At 46.9% G+C, this 25,190-nt stretch overlaps 1 protein-coding gene across 6 annotated transcripts in view; it reads left to right on the top strand.

Moving 5' to 3' along the window:
- SLC22A23 (solute carrier family 22 member 23) overlaps window positions 1-25,190 on the top strand; it is a 158,238-nt gene that overhangs the window by 12,172 nt on the left and 120,876 nt on the right. Inside the window, exon 2 of one of the 6 annotated variants that reach the window (XM_070244054.1) lies at window positions 18,819-18,979. The exons of the other annotated variants lie outside the window; for them this stretch is intronic. Coding sequence (XP_070100155.1) covers window positions 18,819-18,845 — 27 coding nt within the window. The 3' untranslated portion in view covers window positions 18,846-18,979. Of the gene's footprint in view, window positions 1-18,818; window positions 18,980-25,190 lie in introns of those variants that run through there. 6 annotated transcript variants of the gene reach the window in all.

Raw genomic sequence — 25,190 nt, 5'->3', positions numbered from 1 at the left:
TGCCAGGGAGCAGCTTCACAAGGCCCTAGTGAATTTTGTCCTGGACGTGTAATTAGCTCAAGGTGTGCACTGGCAGGGAGGAGACGGGAGCTTTCCTACACTGGAGAAAGCCGCTCAGAGTGAGTCGGTTTGCTTATCTGAGAGTGAACCAAAGAGCTGAGTCATGGGGGTGTAGTAAAGAATGCTAAGTCATAGGAACGCTAGTTAAGTTTATCAGCTAGTTTTTTTGAGTTGGGAGGAGGGTCAGGTTGGTCTTTCATTCCACTAGCTAACAGTCACACCTTATTTCTTAGTATCATTTAAAGAATAAGCGGAGGAGGAGATGATGTAGGCAGAAACCAGCAGGAGCATCCCAGGGGTCGTGTTAAATTATGAATGGGTTATGCTCTCAGCATCCTAATTTGTACTACAGAGTGTTTCCTCCTAGATTAGATTTAAAGCTGCTTTTTCTGTGTGTTTAAAAGATGCCTTACAAATTGGGCACCCTTGATTGTTATGCACTGAAGAACTCCACTGTTCTCCAATGGATATACATCAGCATTTGTAGTAAACACAAAGTTTCTGTCCTACTTTAAAAAATAATTTTTTTAATTGTAACATACAGTTTACCATTTTAACCATTTTTAAGTGTGCAGTTCAGTGGCGCTAAGTACATTCACGTTGCTGTGCATCACCACCATCCATCTCCAGAACTTTCTCATCTTCCCCAACTGAAACTCTGTCCCCATGAAACACTAACTCCCCATCTGCCTCCCCCAGCCCCTGGCAACCAACCTTCTTTCTTTTTATTTATTTATTTTTAAGATTGACCCTGAGCTAACACCTGTTGCCAGTCTTCTTTTTTTTTTTTTCTCCTTCTTCTCCCCAAAGCCTCCTGGGGTACATAGTTGTATATTCTAGTTGTGAGTGCCTCTGGTTGTAACCTTCTACTTTCTGTTTCTATGAATTGACTCCTCTAGGGACCTCATGTAAGTGGAACCATGCAGTATTTGTCCTTTGTGACTGGCTTACTTCACTGAGGACAGTGTCCTCAAGATTCATCCATGTCGTAGCAGGTGTCAGAATTTCCTTACTTTTTCAGGCAGAACAATATTCCATTATATGTATAAACCACACTTTGTTTATCCATTCATCCATCAGTGGACACTTGGGTTGCTTCCACCTTTGGCTATTGTGAATAATGCTGCTATGGACATTGGTGGTGTTCTACATGGGTGGTGGGGTTTTTTTTTTTTTTAAGTGAGGAAGATTGTCCCTGAGCTAACATCTGTCATAGTCTTCCTCTATTTCATGTGGGATGCTGCCACAGCATGGCTCAACAGGTCGTGCTAGGTCTGTGCCCAGGACTGGAACCCGGCTGCCAAAGCAGAGCACACGAACTTACCCTCTAGCCGCCGGGCCACCTGGTGGTAGTCTACTTTTTGAAGGTTACATTCAACCCTCCTCCCCTCCCCTGTCGCTGGCGATCTCTGCAGCCGCCCAGGTAGTGCTGGCCTTGGGCCTTCTCTCAGAACACCTGCTCTGCAGCAGGCCTTTTGCTTTGCCTGGGGAGGTGACACGTGGCCAGAAGATGGTCTCTGCCCTGGAGAAGGAGCTAATGGTATAGCCGAGGCAGGTGTGAAATGGAGGACTCCAGGCGCAGCGTGGGGTGGGCAGCCGGCCGGCAGCAGGGTCTCACCGTCCTGCAGGGAGGGTGAGCCGGGCCGAGGGGCTGGGATTCTGAGGGATGGAAAAGGCCGAGGAAGGGGCTCATGCCTGGGCCGTAAAGTCACGTTGGGGACATTTGGTTTTTCCCCAGTAGACAATGAGTTGTCGGAGAGAAGTGCTCCGGCCCAGGCTCCGTCAGCAAGGTTTGTCCTGTCCCCCTCTGTCTGTCCCCAGGCCCGCAGGGCCACAGCCTGTCCAGCCTCTGCTGCCCGTGGCCCACGGCCAGCCTGGGCCTGCGTGGGAACACCTGGGCGAGCCTCCGCTCCAGCTGCCGCGTGACCCTTCCCTGCCCCCTCTCTGTGCTCCTGGGCAGTGCCCGCTCTGCCCGGTGTCCCCACCGCCGGCGCGTGGTCTCTGGGCCGCAGACGTGTCAGGCTTGCCTGATCCCTTGGGGCTGCTTCAGTGATTTCACTTGGCCTCTGTGTGGCCTTGGCAGTGACCCTTCAGTCTGCGACACCCTCTCCTTGTGACAGGGGACGCTGCTTTCTCTTGATTTTCTTTCTGCCTGGCGGCTGCTCTTCTCCATCTCCTTGCTTAAGGTCATTTCCAGGTGTTTTAGCTCAGCTGCCCTAACAAAGTACTGCAGGCTGGGGGCTTAAAGAGTGCAAATTTATTTCTCACAGTCTGGAGGCTGGAAGCCTAAGATCGAGGTGTCAGCAGGGTGGTTTCTCCTGAGGCCTCTCTCCTGGGCTTGCAGATGGCCGTCTTCTCCCTGTGTCCTCACGTGGTTATCCCTCTGTGGGTGTCTGTGTCCTAATCTCTTCCTGCAAGGACACCAGTCATACTGGATTAGAGCCCACCCTCATGACCTCATTGAAAGTTAATTACCTCTGTAAAGGCCTCACCTCCAAATACAGCCACATTCTCAGGGACTACGGGTCAGGCCTTCATTGTATGAGGTTTTTTTGGTGCGGGACACAGGTCAGCTCACAACACCTGAGTTCCAGCTCACAGCCTGAATAGGGCAGCTCCAGATCTTTATCTGTACTCCAGATGGTTCCTTGAAGCCCTAGAGGTGTGCACTGGTTACCTGCTGGACTGGGCCTCTCATCTAGCCTCTGATCTTATCCACCCTTCTTGCCTCAAATCCTGGTGTTTTGGTCCTAAATTGTAGCTGAGCAGCTCTTTTAACTCCCCCGCTTCAAATCCTTCATGGCTCTCCATAGCCTTTTGGATGACATTGGGCCTGGCTGGCGGGCTTTCACCCTGCCTGCCTCTCCTGCAGCTGTCCCCATCTTCCTGCACAGGGACCCTATGCTCCTGTCCCCATCATTTCTCAAACAACGCTCAGCCTTGGCACATGGTGTTCTTTCAGCCCAGAAACCACCTCCCCTCCCCATCATCCTTTCACCTTCTTCAAGCCTTTCCTGACTCCTTATTCCTCCTCTCCTGTCCTCCCATCCCCCCTGCTTTCCTGACCCAGATCTGTATCCTCAGTACCTGCACCTAGCAGATGCTCAGTTAACATTTCTTAGATGGTGATGGTAAAGAGGTGGTGAAGGGGCTGTTGCTCTCAACAGGCCAGGTCAGGTGATTTAATTCTAGGATGACGAGAATAAAGAGAAGACAGAATCTAAGTCCACTCAGGCCCAAAGTCAAATTTTAATGAGCTATTGAAGACTAGGAAGAGTGATGTAATTTATCTGAAATAGCAGCTAATCAAACTTGAATCTATACTGGGCTGTGGAGTAGATCATGTCCCCTTTAAGCCCCTGCTTTTCAGAACTTTAGGTCACAGAGTCTCTTCTTCTAATGTTGAACTCGTCTGTCTGCACCTGGGATTGGGGGTGGGGGAGTGACGTCTGGAGCACTTAGAGTCACCTGAGGGACTTCTGGAACCCTCTCTGGCACCCAGGCATCAGTTGTTTAAAGTTTTCTAGATGATTTCTGTGTGGTACGGTTTTCCCCCAGGAGGACGTTTGGCAGTGACTGGAAACATTTTTGGTTGTAACGACTGAGGAGGAGGATGCTACTGGCATCCAGTGGATAGAGACCAGAGGTCCTGCTGATTATCCTCCACCAGCACAGCCCACCACTCTACGCAGAGGAGTCCAAACTTTCTCTGGCAGGAGAGCCCCACAGCAAAGAATGATCCAGCCTGAGCCTGCTAAGTTTGGGAAATCCTGATCTAGGCTAATGTAAAAGTTGATTGTATTTCCTGACCACACCCCACAGTGGCCGAGGCAGCCCGGGTGAGACCTCAGCTCCTGCGTCACCCACAGGGGAGCGTTGGTGTGCAGGTCAGGAGCTACAGAGGGCGTTCCACCCCACCAGGAATTGCCTCAACTCAGCCGGGGCCCCTTTGCCCTCTGGGAAGAAACGGTGTCGATGAAAATAATCCATAACCAATATATAAATGAAAATTTGGGTGAGTTTATTCTGAGCTGAAATCTGAGGACCATGGCCCAGGGCCTTTATTCCCACAGGAAGAAAGGGCACCAAGGAAGTGAGGTATACAGAGTGGTTATATACCCCCATACAGGACGTTTCACATATGATTGAAATGTCCCTCCCACAATAGTCACAAAATTGCCTTGTCAGCACAGCACTTGATGGACACAGCAGGTAGTGGGTCTGCTCTCGGAGGGCATAGCAGGAGGCAAGTCTATTGTCTTGAGCTGGGCGGTCACAGGTGAGTGCAGCAATCAGTTTCTAGCCTAAGGAAAGATGCTTAATCCTTAAAGAAATGCCAACGTTGGGAGGGGGAGGGAAGTTGCACCTTTATCTCAAGGGCCTTTGCTCTTGCCATAGGGAATGTCTAAAGCAGATATACAATGCATGCTCAACGGCCTCCGTCAGGCCCTTTTGGAAAGACAAGGTCAGGTCGAATTAGGTTTACACCAAATGGCTTCCTCATATACTCCAATATATCCTATTACTTGCCATTTTTATTTGTCAAGGGTTTGCTAAGCACATTAATGGTGTAAACCAGGAGTCAGCGGTGCTGTTAGCCTACCTAGGAAGCACATTATGAAACACCGCCTGAGCATATTTATGTTCAAATGAATGTTGCTAATGACCAAGTCACTCATTAAAATATGTGCTTTGAACCTCTGCTTAGAATAGTGGTTAATTACTGAAAAGGAAACATTTATTTGGAAGTAAAAGGTATTTATTTTCAAAATGTCTCTAATTCACACTAGCCTTTTCCATAATTAATTCCCATTAAGGTGTTTTGATAGTGTTTTCAGCAGCAGGAAAAGAGAACTCCCCCATGGGACGCGGACACCAAGAGCTACAGGCCGGAACCAAACATGATCACTGTTCATGTAGGCTGAGAGACAGATCAGGCTTGACCTCCCCCTCGGGCACTGGCGATGAACCCAGAGTGGTCCTAGTGTGACATCTCTGCGACCCGTGCCCCCAACAGTAAGCGCCCCAAGGGTTATTGGGACTGCGGGATGTACGCCCTCCATCACCCAACCTGACCTCCCGCCCCAAGGTGGTCAGACCCCGGATGCCACCTCAACGTCTTCCCCAGTGGGGTCTGTCCTTCGGTAGGGGCTCGCAGCACTGTCTGTCTGTCCCCAGGCCTGGATTCCTTTTTGAGGGTTCGTCCTTGACATTCTTGGTGTGGCTCACGAGGAGCTGTCAGGCTGCAGCTGAGGAGGCGATGCCGAGGGCTCTGAGCTGGTGGAGAGTCTGACCCGGCTCTCGGAAGCAACGTTCGAGTAGGAAAGCCAGAAGCTTGGACTAGCGCTCATCCGTGAGACATGGCGAAATGCAGGAAGGTGACACGTCTTTGTAGGGGCCTGTCCACGGTGTGGTAGTTTCTGGAGCTACGTTGTGTGGCGAGTCATCCAGTCTTCTGTGTTCCAGAGTAGGATTTGTTATTATTTCATTTTAATAGAAGATTTATTTTTAATTTTTTTCTGGGAAGTCTTGTAAGAAGCAACTTTTCAAAAATGGATATCATCAAGGTTGTTAAGGTTTTTTCTTTTTGGTTTTGTGTGTCTGCTGAGAACTTGTTTGAATTGAACTGTGGGTTAAGTCTAAGCAGTGGTTTCTCTACTTAATTTATTTCTCATCGGCCGTCTTGTTTTTCTCCATTTATAACTTGAGTTCTTTTTTGATGGAGTCTTAGATCAGTGACTAAAAGGAGGGGTGGTAAAGAAAGCAAAACTACAACCTTGGTTATGAATTCTAATTCTAATAGCAATTTTTTGGAAACTGAAATGACCTTGCACAGGCAGAAGGTTACCACGGAATTTAAAGACTCCTAGTTTATCATACTGCAAATAGGTTTTGAAATCTTCAAAAGACATTTTCTCCTTTAGTATGGGGAGGAGATGATACACAGCAATCTTTCTTCAGTGATCTGTTTGAGTCTATATAGCAAATATAGTGGCCTAATCTCATGTAGTTAAAAATATGTGCAGAGAAAATACCACACAAGAAAAGTCCAGAGCAATATGCAACAGTCAAATGTTCATTAAGCAGCTACTATATGCAAAGCACTGTGTTGGGAGCTGCAAGGGAAAAGGAGTCTGTGAGTTGTGCCTTGAAGAATGGGTGGTCCTGGTAGACAGAGATGGGCAGAAAGGGAGCAATCTGGGCAGCGGGAAGCATTGGGCAAAAGAATGGAGATGGGGGGTGCGGGGCTGGCCCCATGGCCAAGTGGTTGAAGTTCTGTGTGCACTGCTTTGGCAGTCCTGGGTTCACGAGTTCTGATCCCAGGTGGGGACCTACTCCACTCGTCAGCCACGCTGTGGAAGCATCCCATCTGCAAGGTAGAGGAAGATTGGTGACATGTTGGCTCAGGGTGAATCTTCCTCACACAAACACAAAGAATAAAAGGATGGAGATGGGGAAGGGCGGAGCATGGCTTGGGAATAACTAGCATGTAAGTCCTGTGATGGGACGGAGGGGCAGGAAGCATTTCTTTCCATTAGGAGGGGAGAATGCAGAATATTCTGAAAGCTTAGGGGATCCGTTAGGATGCTGTCTGCTGCAAATAGCAGAAAACCTCAAATCTAACTGAGTTTAAAAAAACAGCAATATGTATGATATTTCTGGAAGTCCAGTGGTAGGACAGGCTCCAGTCCACAGTTCTCTGTCTCTCTTCTAGGCTTTCCTCAGCACTGGTTCATTCTAACGCTCTCAGTCAGCTCGGGTTGCCACAACAAAGACCACAGACTGGTGGCGTAGACAACCGACATTTATTCCTCACAGTTGTGGAGGCTGCAAGTCCAAGATCAAGGTGTCAGCAGGGCAGTTTCTTCTGAGTCCTGCCTCCTTGGCTTTTAGATGGCCACTTTCTCCCTGTGCCTTCACATGGCCTTCTGAGGACAGCAGCCTGTTTGCTGCCCCTGTCCCCTCCTGGCTTGAGGGAGAGGGAATGACAGCCTTCTCCTTCCATAAAGGAGCGTGAGTCAGTCTCTCTTATCTTCACCACCTCAAGTCACTTACCTGCTTCTGGACCAACACCAGTCCCCAGGGGATGCCAGGTGTGCACTGGGGTGGGGCACCTTCTCATGAGTCATGTGGAGGGAGGGTCCCTGCACAAAACCAGGTTCTGAAAGGAGTGGAATCAGGGTGAGGGGTCTATCAATCACCAGCACAGCCTACCACTCTATGCAGAGGAGTCCAAACTTTCTCTGGCAGGGGATAGAAAGTATTAAGGGCTTTTGAGCAAGGTCATGGCAGGACGTCCTGGATGCCCTTCATATCTCAGCTGTATGCTGGCTGCTTTAAGCAGGCCACTCATTTCACCCTCAGTAACCCAGCAAGGCAGTCCCGCCGTCAGCATCTGACAGGTGAGGACACTGAGGCTGAGATGCTAAGAAGCTTGGCTGGGCACAGACCGTTAATAACTGGTGAGATTAGCATTCTAAAATGCGTCACCCCAGCTCCAGAATCCGTGCTCTTCTCGTAGCACCAGCCTCCACATTTTCAGAAGACAGAATTGGCTGTGGTGGAGGAGATAGGGGACTGGTGCTCCCGGTGAGGGGAGAACGGAAAGGGCATCGTAGCAGGTGCTGCTGTTGGTCTTGAAGACTTGGGCCACGTGGTGGAGGCGAAGTCAGATGGACCAAACTCACTGGCATTTCTGATGAAAGGAGGTGGGAAAGCACGAAGCATCAAGACGACTGAAGTCACGGTGTGGGCAGGGTCCATTCCTTCTGGAGGCTCTGAGGGAGAAGCTGCCCCAGGCCTTGCCCCTGGCTTCTGGTGCTTGCCGCAATCTGTGGCATTCGTTGGCTTGTAGATGCGTCACTCCAGTCCTCCATCTTTGCGCGGCCTTCTCCCTGTGCCTTCACGTCATCCTCCCTGCTTGTGTGTCCCCGTGTCCAAATTCCCCTTTTAGATGGACACCAGTCATATTGGATTAGGGCCCTAATAATGTCATTTTAACTTGAGTACCTTTGTAAAGACCCTGTTTCCAAATGAGGTCACATTCTGAGGCAACAGGGGTTAGGACTTCACCAGATCTGGCCCAGCACTCCCGGTAGCTCCTTTCCAGCAGGATTATAGCACCGGGTTCTGTGCTCGAGGTTTCTATGGAGGAGTCTAGACCAAGGCTAGGGGACTGTTTTCCTTGCTTTTGATACAGTTACAATAATGCTCTTGTTTTGAACTGATATGCAGCCTATAACCACATTGGTTCAGAATCGCAGGCCTTGAAATAGCAACTGTGTGAGTTGTTCCCTCTGTCTGAACTCTCGGCCTAGAGATCGACTCCTTAGGCTGAGGGGAAAGAGCAAACAAAAGCCTTCACTCCTTGAGGTTCATCCAGTTATTTGGTCATTCTGTCGGTGAGCTGTCCCCGCCCCTTGCATCCCTGTCCCCTAGCTGCCCTCCACTGGAGTGCTGCCAGAGGGGGAGGAGACTGGGAAGCCCTGAGCAACTGGATATACTGCCTGGTCTTTGGGAACCCATTTAAAGCCATTTCCCAGATTTTTAAAATGGAGGTATAATTAACATACAGAAAAGGGACAGCTTTTAAGTGTATAGTTTAGTGGGTTTTATATTATGTCATAACCACCGCCTAAATTAAGATATAGAACATTTCTCTCATCCTGGTAGATTCCCTCAGGCCGGTCTCTAATCGGCCCACCCTGTAGGCAACCGCGGTTTGAATTTCCGTCACCGCAGCTTCATTTTGCACAGTACGGAACATCACGTGGACGGTATCACGCAGTTTGTGGTCTTCTGTCTGCTGCATCCCCCCAGCCCCTTCTTTGAGATTCGTCCACATGACTGTGTAAATCAATAATTGCTCCTTTTCGTTGCTGAGTAGTACTCCACTGCTTGTGTATACCACATTTTGTTTCTCTCTTTACCTGTTGATGGACTTTGGGTTGTTTCCTGTTTGTGACCATTATGTGTAGACTGCTGTGAGCATTATAATTTGAATTTTGAAAATCCTTTCTCTCCTTTACTGCCTGTCAGTTCTAATATTTAGAAGTTGATTGACAGAATCAGAGCAGCTAGTGAGAAGTCTTGACTTGTTTATCACCGAGGTAAGCTTCCCTCTTTCTCGTTCCTTTTTGGAGGTGGGAAGCAGGAGTGACAGGGTACATGTTGGGGAGGGACTACCATCTCTAAGGGGCAGGAATCTAGATACTGTTTCCCCAGCCCTCGAGCACCGCAGCCCCACAGCTTTTGTGAATCACTCTCCGGGTGGATGAGGAGGTGGTGGAGACAGACTGACTGGGAGTATGTATGGGTGGGTAGAAGCCACACCTGGAAATGGCATTGCCGGTCAGCTGCTGTCCTGTGACCCAAGGGCGAGTTACCAGGTGTTCTGATGTAGTTTCATCCTGTCTCCTGTGGCTTGGAGCAGCCAGGCCACCCTGCCCATCTTCTAGCACTTACTGCCATGTGGGATCCTTACTGAGCACTCCTTGTCCTTCATTTCTTTAAGAAGACCCCGGGCAGCCTTGTGAGGGCAGATAGCTCAGGGGTTAGAGAACCTTTGGGGCAAAACCCCAATCAAAACAGATTGTGCATCTGCTCTCCCCCAGCCCCGGCTGAATGCAAAGAGTGGCGAGGCCCAGTTAGCAGGGGCCGGAGCAGGGGGCTATCCTGCAGGATCCTGTGTGCTCCCCTCACTGGGTTAAGGAGTGAATTAGAGGAGTATTTCCCAACAGGGATGAAGGAGTGAGAGAGGGAGAGTCAGCCCTCCCAATTTCTCACCTCCTGTCTAAACCTTAAAGGAAGCAATGAAACGTAAGCAGACATTTCCCACCATTTTTAAACATCCGAACATGTGTCATTTTCCACAGGGTTTTCCCATTTCTCTGTGTGCAAATCCCTGAGCGTTTTGTCAGGAAGCGTGTCTGTGCATGTGTATCATCCCAAGATGAAGTGCATTCCTTCACAGCAGGGCAGGCAACCAGCGATGCACTTGTATTGAGGTAACAGTTTAGAGACAGGAGGCCCCAAAATGTTCCGCATAAGTGATGCCTTTGTCATGATGGCTGTTGAAATTACTGCGCCAAAGACAGACAGAAGGTGACTTCACTGGAAGCTCTCCCTACACTTAGCTGTTCAGTGTTTTGAACAGCGGTTGTGCAAAGAAGCTTGGTTCCTTTAGGTTTTGTGTAAAAGCAGTGACATGATTTGAAAAAGGCACTTAAAACAATGATTTTAAACGTAGGCTTTTTCAGAGTCTCACAACCAGTTTAACCTCAGACGCCGAGTGGTTCTGTCAGCCAAGGCGGGAGCTTTGCTGCGCGCATGCGCGGCGCCCACGGAGGCTCCAGGAGCCGCGGTGGACAGCCCCGCACCGAGCAGGGTGCACGAGACCCTGGTCTGAAGCCCAGCGCTACTGCTTTATCTCTGTGAAGCCTCAGGGAGTTACTTAGCTTCTTGGAACCTAATTTCCAAGGTGGAGGTGACACTTAATGCGTAAGGCTTTGTGGGGACTAAGTGAAATGAAGGTTGTGCAAGCTCCCTCAGCAGAGTGTGTGCTTGAGACGCGCATTTAACCTGAGTCCTTTTCTGCAAGGGACTCCCATCGGAGCTTGGGTGCAGTCGTGTGGTCAGCTCCCCGAACTAGTCATACAGCTCGCCGCTGTTTCCTGACCATCAGCCTTAATCCTTTGAAACAAGACGTATGGAAAGTCACATGACATAAGCCACAGCCCTGGCTAATGACTATCTTCGTGGCACACGGCCAGGACACACGTGGCTTCTCTGCTTTCTCACTTTCAGAACCTTCCTTCCTTCAGTTCTGTATCTTCTCCAGGCTACTCAACATCTCCTCATTTAGGAATATTTCCTAGATCCCCTAAAATGCCCTCTTTCTCAGTTTCCTCTTTCTGTTCCTACTTTCTAAAACATCGGGCAACTAATGTTAGCTAAGAGATTAAAGCAGTTCACACCAAGGTATGAATGACTGATAGGATTAATCCTTCTCCTTTCCCTCTCATCCTTAACTTTAAACCTACTAATCAATGGTCAACAGACTGCAACCTTCCTGTCCTGGCCCTCCCTAGTGTATTTCTAACAACAGCAGCAGCAAGCCAAAGCCAAAATAAGGTTTGATTTCACTGAACATTTAATTCCATTTAGAAGTTGTTTTGATGAAGTTTTGACTCTGTCACATGGTGTGCAAGGGCCTGGAGCATCTGCCTACTTGCTTGTCACCACCCTCTCCACTACTCAGTGTCTGGCCCCAGGGTGGGTCTCCTTCCTGCCCCAGGCTTCTGATCTCTTCCAGTGCAACTCTCCTCTCACCCCACACTCTGTCTGGCCAAGGCTTGGACGGTTCAGGAGAGACAGTCATGACTAAAACGGAACCTTTGGCCCCTCTGATGTGCTCTCGCAGCTCTTTACATGCATGTACTAGCACAGCCCTTTAGGTCCCAGCATTATCATTTCTTACAGCCCATTTTCCCCTCTTAGACTCTGAACTCTCGAGAGCAAGGACAGCACTTTCTGCAGTGTTGTTTCCCTGGGGTCTATCACTCAGGAGGTGACTAATAAATAGTCACTAAATGCTGAAGCTGTGTCATCCTTTGCAACATATAGATGAGCTCCCAGTGGGCGTGGACCAAGTTGCTGGCTGTTGGGTAGTGACACAAAGGGAGAAAACCTGTTTGCATGAGATCTGGACCTAAGTGCTTAGAGTGACCTGCTTGAACACTGTGTGACATCGAAGGCAAAGGTTGAGGGGAGCAGGTGACTGTGAGGTAGCATGGTATGATCATGCTTCCTTTTTTGTGGGCAGTGTCTCTTCCACCCTTCCACTTATGGGCGAATTTGAAGAGAAGGGGTGTCTCACTGCAAGGAATGGTCTCACCAATGGAGAGAAGATGCTGTTAAGAGCAGTCTGGACCTTGGAGAAGATTTTCTTAGGATTATAATTCGTAAGACTGACAATATGTAGGAAGGGAGTGGTTTCTCCAATACTTTCTGCTAAGATCTTAATTTGGGGTTTCTTCAAAGTGGTATGCCATCTGTGTTGGAGTTAAATGGAACACTGACTAGCCCATCTTCCCCCATTTCACATCTTGGGTTTGTCATTTGCAGAACTGGAATAGAATTGAACAGTTGAAGCTAAGACTTGAAGATACCCTTTTTTTTTCATTGTGGTAAAATATGCGTAAAGTAAAATTTATGACTTTAACCATTTTTAAGTGTACAGTCTCATGGCATTAAGTACATTCACAATGTTGTGCAACCATCACCACCATCCACCTCCAGAATGTTTCCGTCTTCCCAAACTAGACTCTATACTCACGAACCAGTAACTCCCTGTTCCCTCCTCCGCCAGCCCCTGACAACCCCCATTCTACCTTCCGTCTCTGTGAACTGGAATCCTCTAGGAACTTCATCTAAGTGGAACCATGCAGTATTTGTTGTTTTTTGATTGGCTTATTTCACTTAGTCATCAGGGTTCATCCGTGTTGTAGCACGTGTCAGAATTTCTTTCATTTTTAAGGCTGAATAATATTCCATTGTACATACAAACCACATTTTGTTTATGCGTTCATCCATCAGTGGACACTTAGGTTGTTTCTTTTTGGCTGTTGTCAATAATGCTGCTGTGAACGTGGGTGTGCAAATATCTGTTCGTGTCCCTGCTTTCACCTCTTTCCGGCGTGTACATTACTTTTTAAAGAATGCGATAGAGTAGTTTCCTATGGGTGCATAAGCGGTACTGGGGGCTGGCTGACTATCCTTCTGAGAGAGAGACAGGGACGTGCAGTGCCATCACATTGCTTTTCGAGGAGGCTGAATTTTACGCAGCTGATGACGTTTTGTTGTGGTTGACCTCCTGCATGTAATTTCCTGAGAGTATTTAACGTTTGTTCATCTGTCACTGATTAGCTGTTAGAATCTCTTGCAAAGACAGAGGAAAATAGTTATCGTTTTTAGTTTCTCTGATCAAAGGTAAACAAAAGATCTCTCTGCTCTCTTTGACTGTCCTTTGATACACATGAATGCCCGCCCTCCTCACCTCGTGGCTTGCCAGTGGTGACAGGGCTGTTTTACCCCAGCCTCAAAACCCAGAATTGTCCTGTGTTATAATTTGCATTGTGATCATATATTGGATCGTGAAGGGCAAACAAAGTAAGACCTGGCAGCACCTCTCACATCCCGCAATCCAAGAATACACCCTTTGGGGGACGGTGTAAGGCCGTGTAAGTTTGGGAAGCGCAGCTGCAGCGCCCCTCTTCAGGATTCAGGGTGCGCGTTAACCGTGCAGCTCCGAGGAAGCCTGCAGACGAGATAGCAGCCTCGCTTTGTTTACCTGAATGTTGCTGCACACTGGCTGACCACCGACGCCCCTCTTCAAGATGACCGCCTACGGGTGCGCTTTCAAGCATGCTGCCTTCAGAAAACGCTTCAGCTGCTGACTTGGAAGTGAACGTGTCTCAAAGATGCAGCCACACAGGGGAGCATAGTCCAGTTGAAGGGTTTCATTTCTGGACCATCCACTTCCCTCATCTTTTGCTTTTTATTTGCATTAGAAAGAGGAGAAAGAGTGGGGAACGCTGAACGGGAGGACCTGTCCTGCGGCAGGCCTTGTAAAGGCCGCTCTGTTGAATCAGTGGTTAATGGAGAAGATTATTTTGGAATGTCTGTGAATTGTACCTTCTCAGAGCGTGCATTAGGGCTGGGATGGAATTCAGGTGCCCGGGGCCAAGTCCACGAAAGCCCAAACACTGATTCTAGTCAATGCTACCGCAGGAAGACCAGAACAGAACAACTGCTGATCACATCCGCCACAAGGGGCTTCCCCCAACAAGACCCAAAGTCCCGTAATTCCAAATCCACCAGCCGCAGGAGGACGTCCTCTCTGGAGCTGGCCATCCCAGACTCGTCACCAGTGTTAACTCCTGTGTAATTCTGACCAGCCTGGAGGGTGAGGACTGAGAACACCCAGCACAACAAAGTCGGAGGACTGCTTGGGGACGCGTGAGGACCACAAGTGGGCAACTTTGCAGCTACTTTGGCTTGGGGGGGCTCTCTGCCCTCCTTTCTCTCTCCTCTTGCTGAGGTTCAAATTGCCTGTTGTATTCTCCGTTTCCCTCTCCCACACATCTGGCCAGGCCCCTGTGGGTTCCTGGGGTCTGTCCTCAGGAGACTTGATTCACGGTAGTGAGCAGTACTCCTCAGGGAGATGGTTCTGGCTTTGGCTTAGATGTTTTTGAGTTTTATTTAGGAAGAATCTTGGAGAGCTGTCTGTCAGTTAACTCGTCGCCCAGGATGTCGGAGGCACCCAGAGTGGAGGGTGAGGGCCCTCTCCTCGTTAGCCCCTGCCTGGGGCACGGCCGCCCCTCTTCTTCCCTGTGGGCTGTATCTGCACCTTCCTGCTCCCCACGAGCTCTGGGCAGCCGCCGAGACAAACTGCACAGTCACATTTTGCTGTCACATTGCCAATTCGGCACAATGCTTTTAAGAGATTAATAGCAAGGAAAAAAATGTAAACACCCTTCTGGGTATAATAGCGTTGTTAGCTTTTGAGAACCAACCTACATTTTCTCCTTTTGGTCGGAGAACTACTATACTTAATGAATGATTGTGGGCAGCCTGGGAGATGGAGCTGTGTTGCTATTCCCGGTATGCCGCTGCTGAGGTCAAAGTGAATGGCATTGCGTCCTGAGTTCTGGTGAAGGACTTGAACAGCGTGTAGAACCCCTGTGTAGAACTGTGCCCATCCTCCTTCTGGTCCCTCCAGCTGTGAACACAGCTGTGTCCTGGGGGGCATCTTCTGTACTCTCCTCTCTCACTTTCTATTCTGGTGCTGGCTCTGTGGACAGGATGTACAACTGGTAAAATGCCCCTTAATTTGGATCAGTTGGAGGAAGGCTAAATGAGTAACACAGACTCTCAATACCCTTTTGAAAGTAGTTTTATTACTCTCACGTTCAAATGTTACTTACCAACAGACATAAGGCCGCAAGGAGCTGCTTAAATGACAGTCAAAATTAGTGAGGAATGATCACCTCGTGCCAGTTGCTACACTAGGCACATTCTTTATATTATTTTTAACTCGGAACATACTTATATTATAGGTTTTTGTGACTCCTATGTCGCAGATGTTGCAGCTGAGCCCCTAAGAGGTGAAATAACTTACCCATGGTCACTCGATTATCAAGGGGCAAAACTAGAATCAAAACCCAGATCAATCTGTTTCGGAATCTGTGCTGTCACCATGATGCCCAGCTGCTCCTGACAGGCTCGTTCGAGCCCTGGGCTCACCCCCCTGTCAATGTTAGTCTCTAAATTCCATGCCTCGTCCAGGCTCTTGTTTATCATTTGATGCTCTTCCTCAGAAATAATGGTAAACTAGCCCAGCTCAAGTGCAATGAGGACAAAGGTCAAATTGGTAAAAATTCGAAAAGTTATGTTCTGCTCTGGTTAGACCATTGTTGAGTTCAGTAACTTTGGACACGGGTGGGGCAGGTGCAGCCTGAGGGTTCTGTGTCCCTGTCTTTAGCAGGTTGGTGTTGGCCGTCTTCGCGGAGAAGGTCATTGTTCAGATTCACAGTTCTGCTGGCTTCCGGTTGAGTCAGATGAGGCAGGAAGTAGCCTTGTGTGAAGAGGCCATTCCGCCTAACATCATTCGTGTTCTTTCAAGATGGGTAGACCAGTGTTGAAACAGGAGAAAAACTGGTTTAGCTTCTCAGCTGTGCTAATTCATATATTATAAGAAAGACGACTATTTGACAGGAAGCCCAAGAGTTGGTCTCAGTCAAAATGTTGAGGTAATTTTTAAAAAATCCTTTGTGTGGCGAGGGTTTGGACTAGAACGAAGGTAGTACTGACGAGTGACCGTTAGATGAGGGGTTGAAGGTCGGCCTCATCGTCCTGCTCGGCGGGAGTTGACTCGTGAGGGTTGCTGGGAGAGCCACGTGTCCTCGTATGGCAGGGCAGGGCAACCTGTCGGAAGAGGAGACTTTCCGGGGTGGCCCGGGCAGAGCGACTGCGGCCCAGCGCCCGGGGACCTGCCCACGCCTGGCGCGGCTGCAGGCTGTCTTATTTGGAGCAAGTTTCTTCACCTCTCTGGGCTTCAGGTCCCTCACTTGTAAAATCAGGAGGTTGACCTTGACTTTTTCCAGGACTTTGGTACTAGAATTCTATGAAAAGTAAGATACTGTGATATTATTTTGAATAGCTGCCGTTTATTACATACCGGTTATTCACGGGCACTTTCTAAGTTATTTTGGTTTAGTCGCCGCAACGATGAGCTCGCACCAAAGGCTGTCCTCCTCTCCTGTGCTGCTTTGCTCCCATGTACGTCAAGTGTGCTGGGTACCTGGCAGGACGGGCGCTGAAACCTGTAACGGTGTGATGTGAACAGGGAATTGTTTGCTGGCATGAACTAGGGCTGTTTTTTTGAGTTTATGGGGAGAAAGAACATGGATTTTCATCAGACGTGGATTTATAATCTTCTACTTAGGAGACTTTTGACCTTAGGCTGGTCATTTCACCTCTCTTTGGCCTCAGTTTCTTCATCTGTAAGACGGACGCACTGGTAATGATGCCCATGTTGTAGGACGTTGTGATGCCTGAGTGAGAGAGCTGGGTCAACGCAGCCGGCTGAGTGCCTAGACCATGCTAGGTACTTAACAAATGTTAGTTTCCTTTCTTGAAACAATGCTTAATTTATATAATAGAGTTCTTCTATTAAGAAAGAATTACTCATTGTTTTAAATAAATTTCTCATATACCTAATATTCTATTGGCTTTTGTAATAAAACTAGAATTATTTTTCCCTGGGGGAAAATTACTAATACTGAAAAGTTTGGCAGAAACATTTAAAAACTATATTGCCTATATAAATTTTGTATGATAATTATGTATTAATTATTTCAATGAAATTATATTTAAATAATCAGAGGGGGAAAAAGGATTAAGAAGATGCATGGAACAGTGAACACAAGCAAACACAGTGAGCATTTCGACTTCTGGGAGTGGCAGTTCCTATGTGACCATATCCCTTTGCACCTCCCCTGTTCCAGACATTAGCTGAGGGACTAGGAATGTAGAAATAAGACATGGTCCTTTTCTTTGAGGAACTCATAGTCTACTGTGGGATCGCAAACCTGTCCTATGAAATATCAAATAGTAACTATTTTCAGCTTTGCAGGCCCTATGGTCTCTGTGGTCACTACTCCACTCTGCATAAACACTGGTAGTGCATAAGCAGTCAGACAATATGTAAATGAATGAGTGTGGCTGCATTCCAATAAAACTTTATTTACACAACAAGTGTGAGGGCCGTAATAGGCCTACAGCCTGTGGTTTGCTGACCCCTGAGCTAGTGAAAGAAAGACTTGTAAACAACAGGCAATTCTACTGTGATAAGTAGTCTGAGTGTTATCATGAGTAGTACAGGATGCCATAGAAGTACAGAGAAGGGGCACCTGATCCAGCCTAGGAAGAAGAGACCCCCGAAGTTGAGTTTATTAAACTTGATAGAAATATATTTGTAACTCTGCAATGTTGTACCTCTTTCCCTCTTCACTTAATTAATTCTGTGCTCACAAAGGTAATATATACTCACTGAAAGAAAAGATGCAAGCAGTGCAGAAAGCCCATCGTACTCCCACCCACAGGTGACACACAGTGTTATGTAATTTTGGTTGAAATGAGTTTTACCCCTTGAATAGGCACTAAGCTGCAAAAATTGGTGTGCGTGGATATTGTGGGGCGGGCGCGGAGAGCAACGCAGGCAAGGGACTCAGGCTTTTGGGGAGCTGGCAAGTGTTTGACACAACTGCATGGTGGCAGGGGGTGGCAGGCAGCGGGGACAGGCATGTGAGGGTTGACTCGGGGCATCAGGGGACTTCAGTCTGTCAGGTCAGGGGCACCGCCTGCGGGGCGGGGAAAGGCATTGAGGCATTTGTCCTCAGCAAATGAAAGATGATTTTCCTCCTGCTCTGAGTTCTTCCATGATTGATCACCTGGGTCATTAGAGTCTCCTCGTCCCCAGGATTCCCTGATCCTGCATCAGAAGTTCTCCATATTGGCTCCTTTCCGGAATTAGGGGGCTTTTTAAATGTTAATGTTATAGTTGCTCACACACTCTGTTATACTAAAAGATATCCTCTAGTAACATGAAACAACGATTAGTTTCTGAAGTTAAGAGTCTTCCAGTTACTTAATGGGAGCTAGTGTGCCAGGAGCCTGTGTGTGCATTCCACTTAGGGCGCTAATGCTTCCTCCTGTTTAATGCTTAGGCCTGTGGTTGTTTTTTTTTCTATCTGGTTTTGCATTAGGCCTCTTTAATTTATAGGGCTTACTCTTAATTTCCCTTCTTAGAGGTCATTGGTGAAGGCCATTAGTAAAGCATGCATTTCAGAATTTGGAAACACCCTCCAGGGTTTTGGTTGATAGAAGGGCACTGCTTGTTTGATACGAATAAGAACATTCAATCATATAAACCTCTGCTTAGAGCTATGTGTATCCTTATTTCCTTTAAGAAAAAGTAAAGGAAAAATGAGTGTCTCGCATTGTTCTCCCAGAGATGATCCTACATCGACTACTGAGGGCGTGTTCAGGTGGTTATTTTTCTGTTTCCCTTTTAAGTTCTTTTTGAAAGAGGTTTTATAACTCTAGCCCTTTAAAAATGGTCAAATTCACTGAGAACCCAGAAAGTCCCGATGTCAGTAACTGAAGTCTTGCAGTTTCCATTTCTCTTTGTCCAGGAAGGCAACACTGCAGCAAGAGGGTAGCAAGCGATGAGAGCTGTCATTGGAACAAGAAAGGAAGAGGAGATTCCCGGCGTGAGGGTTGGAATGAATTACTACAGTAGTCGAAAACAGGACTGTGTGAAGTTGCAGTTTCCCCAGCTTTAACGTTGTGGTTTGGAGAGGGTTTCCTGCACTCGAGCCGGGATGCAGGTTTCTGGTCAGGCTGTCTTCCATCCAGCAGGAACAGGCTTGCAATGGATTTTTGGTACAACTGTTTCCCTCAACGTGCCACGTCTGGTTTTTTGGCACTAAGAAAGAAAAAAGAAGAAAGTCGGGGAGCAATTTGAGCAGCAATTAGTGACAAACAGAGAAACAAAACTGAAAAAAAAAATTCTCCCAGAGTACCTGGCAAGGACACTCCTTCTGTCATTTAAGACAGCTTTCAAGGATGCCAGCTCTGCTTGGCGGTTGTGTTGGCTGCTATTAACGATGAATCTCCTAACATTGGAGGGTGAGCTTAGAGGCGAAGAGCAGAGAGTAATTTGGGATTTTCAAAACATGCAATGTATCTTGAATTTTGATACCATCTTTTAGGGAAAAAAATCCATATACCATTAGATAAAAAGATACTGAAAAACGGAGGGTAGGTGAGGCAGCTGAAATGTTGAGAAGCTCATTGTAGCTAATGCGCTTCATCAGTCCGGCTTATGTAGGGTGTTTTCTTTGTCCCTCTGTGACTAATCTTCTGGGGTGGACTCTGTGTGTGTTCCTGCCACTTAAATGGTCTCCAGTGAAGAAATGCAGGGCATGGCATACAAACAGTGGTTCATGAGAGGCTGCTGAAATGCTGCATTAGGGGGGTAAAAAATGGTTGTAGAAGAATGCTGACCTTACATTTCTCCAACTTCCTACAACTCAGTCAGGAATTTTTGTTATATTTCAGCTTTTGAGATTTTAAGGGGTATTATCCCTTTGTAGTGCTGAGCAGAAATGTTTCCTTTCATCTCATCTGATCGTCCTCAGGGTTAGACCAGAGGACTTGCATAGGGTGGGTAAAACCCTCGTGGTTTCTAATGAAACAGCTCAAATGGGAATCTCCACTACAAAAGATGAAACTTAGGGGAAATTTTTCATTTAGTTCCCTAAAAATGTTTTTCGCTTTAGTCAATAAGCATTAATATAAGTAAACTTCAGGCTGTAAAGACCTGGTTTGTTCCACGTCACTTTCTAAACAAGCTTCTTCTAGGCTTGAGTTTTTAGATTATGTTAAAATGCATATTCCTGAAAAGGTGAAAAGGTTTTTGGGTTATTGTTTATTTTTAACGATTTTGTCTTACCACCATCACTTCCACCTACCACTGAGTTTACATTATATTTACCTATATTTTTTCTCTCGTTATAAGGTTTATAGATTAATTGTAGAAAGTTCAGAAAAGTCAAGAAAAGTATAAAATCAAAAATAGAACTCAGTCTTATTTCAACCCTCCAGAGATAATCGCTTTAAATATTTTGGAATGTCTTCTAATTACCCCGCTACGTAAACCTCTCTTGCATTCACTGCTTTTTGATCCTGAGGCTTTCTCATACCATCATATCATGAGCATTTCTCTCAATCATTAGTTTGCAAAAGCAAAATTTTTAACGGCTTAATAGTATTGTTGGACATTTAGTCAAGTTCTTGTTTTTTACTGTTATAAGTTACATCCATGAACATCATTGCTCTGCGACCTCTGTGAGCATGTCTGATAACTTCCCAGGGAAGAAGTTCCAAGAAAGGGAGTCGCTGGGATACAGGGTGTACAGTATTGGGTCGTGTGATGCACACTGCACCTTGCCTTCCGGAAACAGAGCACCGTGTTTACACGCCTGGCACAGGTTTACACCTCTTTGCTTCTCCTGCATCTTTGGAAAATAAAAAAAAAAATTTTTTGGAAAACCGAATATTGAGCTTCAGTTTTTCTTAGTGGAATTGAGCATTTCCCAAGTGATTTTTTAACCATTTGTTTCAGATTTTGTTAATTGTCTGAGTACTTTACCCGTTTCTAGTTGGACTGTTAGTGTATTTGGTTATATAAATACTTATTAAATATTAAAGATATTAACCCTTTGGATACTGTAGAAGAGGAAAAAACTTTTTCTTCTACCCTCCTACGTTCTGTGACTAGGCCCTGGAAATTAACTGACACTAGATGAGCAGGAGAAAAACCAAGTTTATTGACATGTGCAGCACGCATTCACATGCGAGGACTCAGCGATGAGTGACTCAGAGGGGGTCAGAACTTGAACTTACATAACATCTTAACAAGAGAACAGTAAATTGGTAGAGAATTGACCAGACAAAGGAGAAAGGCTTTAGGTTTTTAGGGGTGACAAACTTGGGAAGATAATATGTAGGGGAAAGTAATGGCAGATGAGGGTCATCTTAGTAAGGGTTGTTGGCAGACCTGTCTCGTCTGGCTGGCTGTCTTCACGCCTAAAACTTCCCCGGGAGAGGGGATCTGCAGCATCCTCGTTTCTCAGAAGTCTCTGCTTTTACTCAGGTAAGGGAAGCCTGGGAAGGCTCCTTCTGCATCTGGATTCTCATTTGCCTCCAGCTCAAAATCGTCCTTATGCTAAAGTGGCGTATTTTGGGGTGGGATATTCTGATCCCTAAAAATATTTTACAAATTTAGGTCCTTATAATTTTATTTATGATATTTTTGATGCATGTGAGTTTTAAATAATAATTAAAATGCATAAATAGTAACAGTTAAACTGTTATAAAATCTATGCTTTTCCATAGGTAGTTCTTTTCCCCTTAGTTTTTATTCTTAGGGATCCCATCTCCACTTCAAAACTGGGTAAGTCACCTGGTTCCTTCCAGTTGTTTTATGTTATTGTTTTACATTTTACTTTATCATAGTAGTCATTACTGAAAATAAGATTATTTTCCTTATATCCCATTTATTTTTCGTCGTCTTTAGAAACTTCATTAGTTGTCTTTGATGAATGTTTCTCTACCCTGGCAAGTCAAGCAATTAGAGTATTCCTTTGAAAATATAAATTTAATTTTTTTCTTTTAGCTTATCCTTAAAATATATAGGTAAAAAAACAGTCTACTAGATTTTCTGTAACATCTGCTGTTTTTTTTTTAACAGAACATGTGCAACTAACATTGAGAACACTTTTTGGGGTCATTTGTCTCACCACTGGGTCTTGGCTCAGCAGCATCATGTGGCGTCGCCATAGGACATCCTGGCCTTGGAACACTGGCTAAGAAAGCAAGCCTAGGGTTGTGAAGTGGGGCCATGACTTTAACGCTTTTATGATGCTGTTAAACCTGCTGAGGAAGTGTTGACATGCTTAATTAGAGGGTTGTTTTCCTCATTTTGTAGGGAATAGATTTGCAGGAGGCTGGAGTGAATGCATGGAGATTCTTGTATTATTAGTTCAGGAAGGGAAGGTGGTGACATGGTCCACATCCTGTTCTCCTCCCCCTGCAAACTCCATCCCAAAGAAATGTAATCAGGGAATAGCATTCAATCTGCAGATAACAGAAACCATCTAGGTATATAAAGAAATAGGGATTGAATACAGGGAAATAGTGCTCGCTGAATCGCAGGAGCAGCTGTAGGCTGGGCCTCCAGAAGGATTCCTGGAAGAACTGACTAGAATGGGCGTGCCTAGGGAAGTGTGTCACAGTTACTAGGCTGGGGAATCAGGAGGTCACTGTTCAACCGCTGGCCTCAAGATCACACCTTAGCCACCTCCAGAACAAGCCCAGCCTGATCTGACCAGCAAAGTGGATATACCACCTACTCTCTGCTTAACACTCTTCCTAATTCAAGTCATCCCAAAAGTTAGAACTAGGTGTTGCACTGAAAGTTATTTTGGTGTGTGTAGCTGATTGGCAGACCCTAAATCGTATTTGAAACCTTAGCTGTAAGGGAGTTCAGAAGTGTTTTTTTAGCCTTCCAGCCCACACACCAGAAGGATGATGAGTGAACCCCTACCACATACACCCCATAAATCTGGTTGTCCACAGTGAGGGGATGGAGTGTGGGGCATGGGTGCAGGCTATGTTTCAAAGGGAGAATCCTCTGGAATTGGTGATTGATCTGCTGTGGGGGATGTGAGGAGAGGGAGGTGGCAGGATGTCAGACAAAACCCACTACCTTAAGTCATTGAGAGAGAGGTAGGGAGAGAGAGAGAGAAGGAGAGGGGTGGGGGGGTTATCTCACAGCTTCCTCATACTCGTGAAATTCTTTTGGAGATAATACTATGTCTGAACCTATTTTATTTTCCCAGTACATTGTTTTCAATACCAGAAATGGAAGTCAAACAAGGGATTTCCCCAGCCCACCCCACCCGGTTTAGAGAATGTGCCTCAAGGGTGGGCCCCAGGCTTTCAAGGGTGTGGTTATGGGCAGGTCCACAGGCATGAGGAACTTTATCACGGGGAGCCTGCTGGGGCCTGGAGTCAGTTTGCTTGTTGACCCAGAGATGCTGTCTACTCTGTGCCTCATGGAGGGGGTTAAGGCACTGGGTGGCTTCCTTGTCCTGGATTCCTTGGCTCCCTCACCCAGGCTGAGAACAGCCTTGCCAGCAGACCCTTCTAAGCAAGCTTCCTTTCCTCACTGGCTATGGGTATCATCTGTCTCTCGACTGTTTTAATTTTCTACTCCAGCCTTGTTAACTGATAGAGGTCGCATTGAGGTAACTTCTGAACATCTTATTAGGTAGCAACTAATTTGGGTCGTGGCTGCCCAAGGCCAGGTAGAGTTATTGTTCACGTGGCTGTGGTCACAACAGTATTGCGAGTTTCCCCCACCTCCCCAAATGCTTTTATTAAAATCTCTCATGTCTCCCAGCCATCTAATTTAAGCATAATGTGCTCCTTTGCATCACTTATTCTCAAAGAAACTCACCAATGGGAAGTCTGGGTGCAGACATGAGCGAAGGATTCTCTGCAAACAGAGCCAACAGCTGGTGCCTTCTCCGTGGCAGCAACCTGGGACTGGGTGTGCTCCTCTCTGGCCAAGAATGTGCCAGGCTGAGGTGCAGGAAGGTGTGATGTGATTGAGGTATTAATGGTTAGGTGTTATAAGCACCTCCTCTCTCAGATCAGCCAGGTGTGCTTAGAAATGTAGCCCTTACTCTTGGAATCGATTACTTTGTGGGCAGCGTTCTCTGCTGGGCAGAGAGGAGAGAAAATGACTCAGAAATGGCCTCAGAATATATAAACCTAGCTGGGGAAACAGAGCATACACATAGTTAGTGATGATGCTGCAACTCAAATTCTAAGGCAGAGCCTGCATTCCTAAAGTGGGAAATAGGTTGTACCTTGAAAGGTGTTTATTATTAAAAATATATTTTCTCCTAGAAACAATATATACATGAATCTTGGTTTCCCAGGCTTGCCTCCAAAAGCCCACTTAACTCATAGTCTAGTTTTTCAGTCTGCGTTTGCAGTACAAACCCAACAGCCGGTACTGTTGTGAAGGTTTCCGGCCACATCCAGCTTCATCCTGCTTTCAGGGGTTGATTGTTTGAACCCCAGCCCAGGACTGCGAAGTTCATTCATCGTCCTCAAAATGGCAGGACAGGCTCATTCATCATCCTCAAAATGGCAGGACAAGCTCATTCATCGTCTTCAAAATGGCAGGACAGGCTCATTCATCGTTTTCAAAATGGTGGCCCAGGGCGGGCCAGTAGGTCAGACCTGAGTGGGTCTCAGAATGACCTGGGGGCTTGTTAAACTATGTTGCCATGCTTCACTCCAGTGGTCTGGGGTGGGGCCCAAGAATGTGCATTTCTTACATGTTCCCAGGGGATGCTGATGCTGCTGGTCCCGGAGCACATTTTGAGGACCACTAGAGTAGACGTAGGAGGCAGAGAACTTTCTAAAGAACTGCTGTATCTGAATCCTTACTGATGAGGTTTTCGCAACCAGCAGTAGTACCCCTCCCCAAACACTTCAGTCAACCTCGACAACAACTCCCAAACCAGCCAGTGTTGACAAGGCCCTATGTGGTCTCAGCTTGCAATCCCTTTCTTCCTGAACCTGGCATTGGACATCACTCTGGAAGCAGATGGGGTAGAGGAGTAAGTCACACTTCCCAGGTGTCTGGAAAGTTGAATGTGCCCTGGGGCATCAGCAAGCAAGTATGTGTCCCAAGGGGTCCAGGAGACAATGTGACAGTCAGCTGCCTTCCTGCTTTGTCTTGGCCAGGTGCCTTACTCTGCAATGGCTGGTATAGAAACTAGGCTTTTCCCGAAGCCCACTGAAGCCGAGACCCACAGCTAAGGACTCCTGGGGGGCTCCATGAGGCTTTCCAGAAGTTTGGAAATGGGGGGGGACTTGAGCTTACGATGCCCTTTAAGGATCCCCTACATTGTACTGTGGGT

This window comes from Equus caballus, chromosome 20, assembly GCF_041296265.1.
Source record: "Equus caballus isolate H_3958 breed thoroughbred chromosome 20, TB-T2T, whole genome shotgun sequence".
In the NCBI taxonomy this organism is placed as follows: Eukaryota; Metazoa; Chordata; class Mammalia; order Perissodactyla; family Equidae; genus Equus; species Equus caballus.
This window is presented reverse-complemented; position numbering and strand designations above follow the sequence as displayed.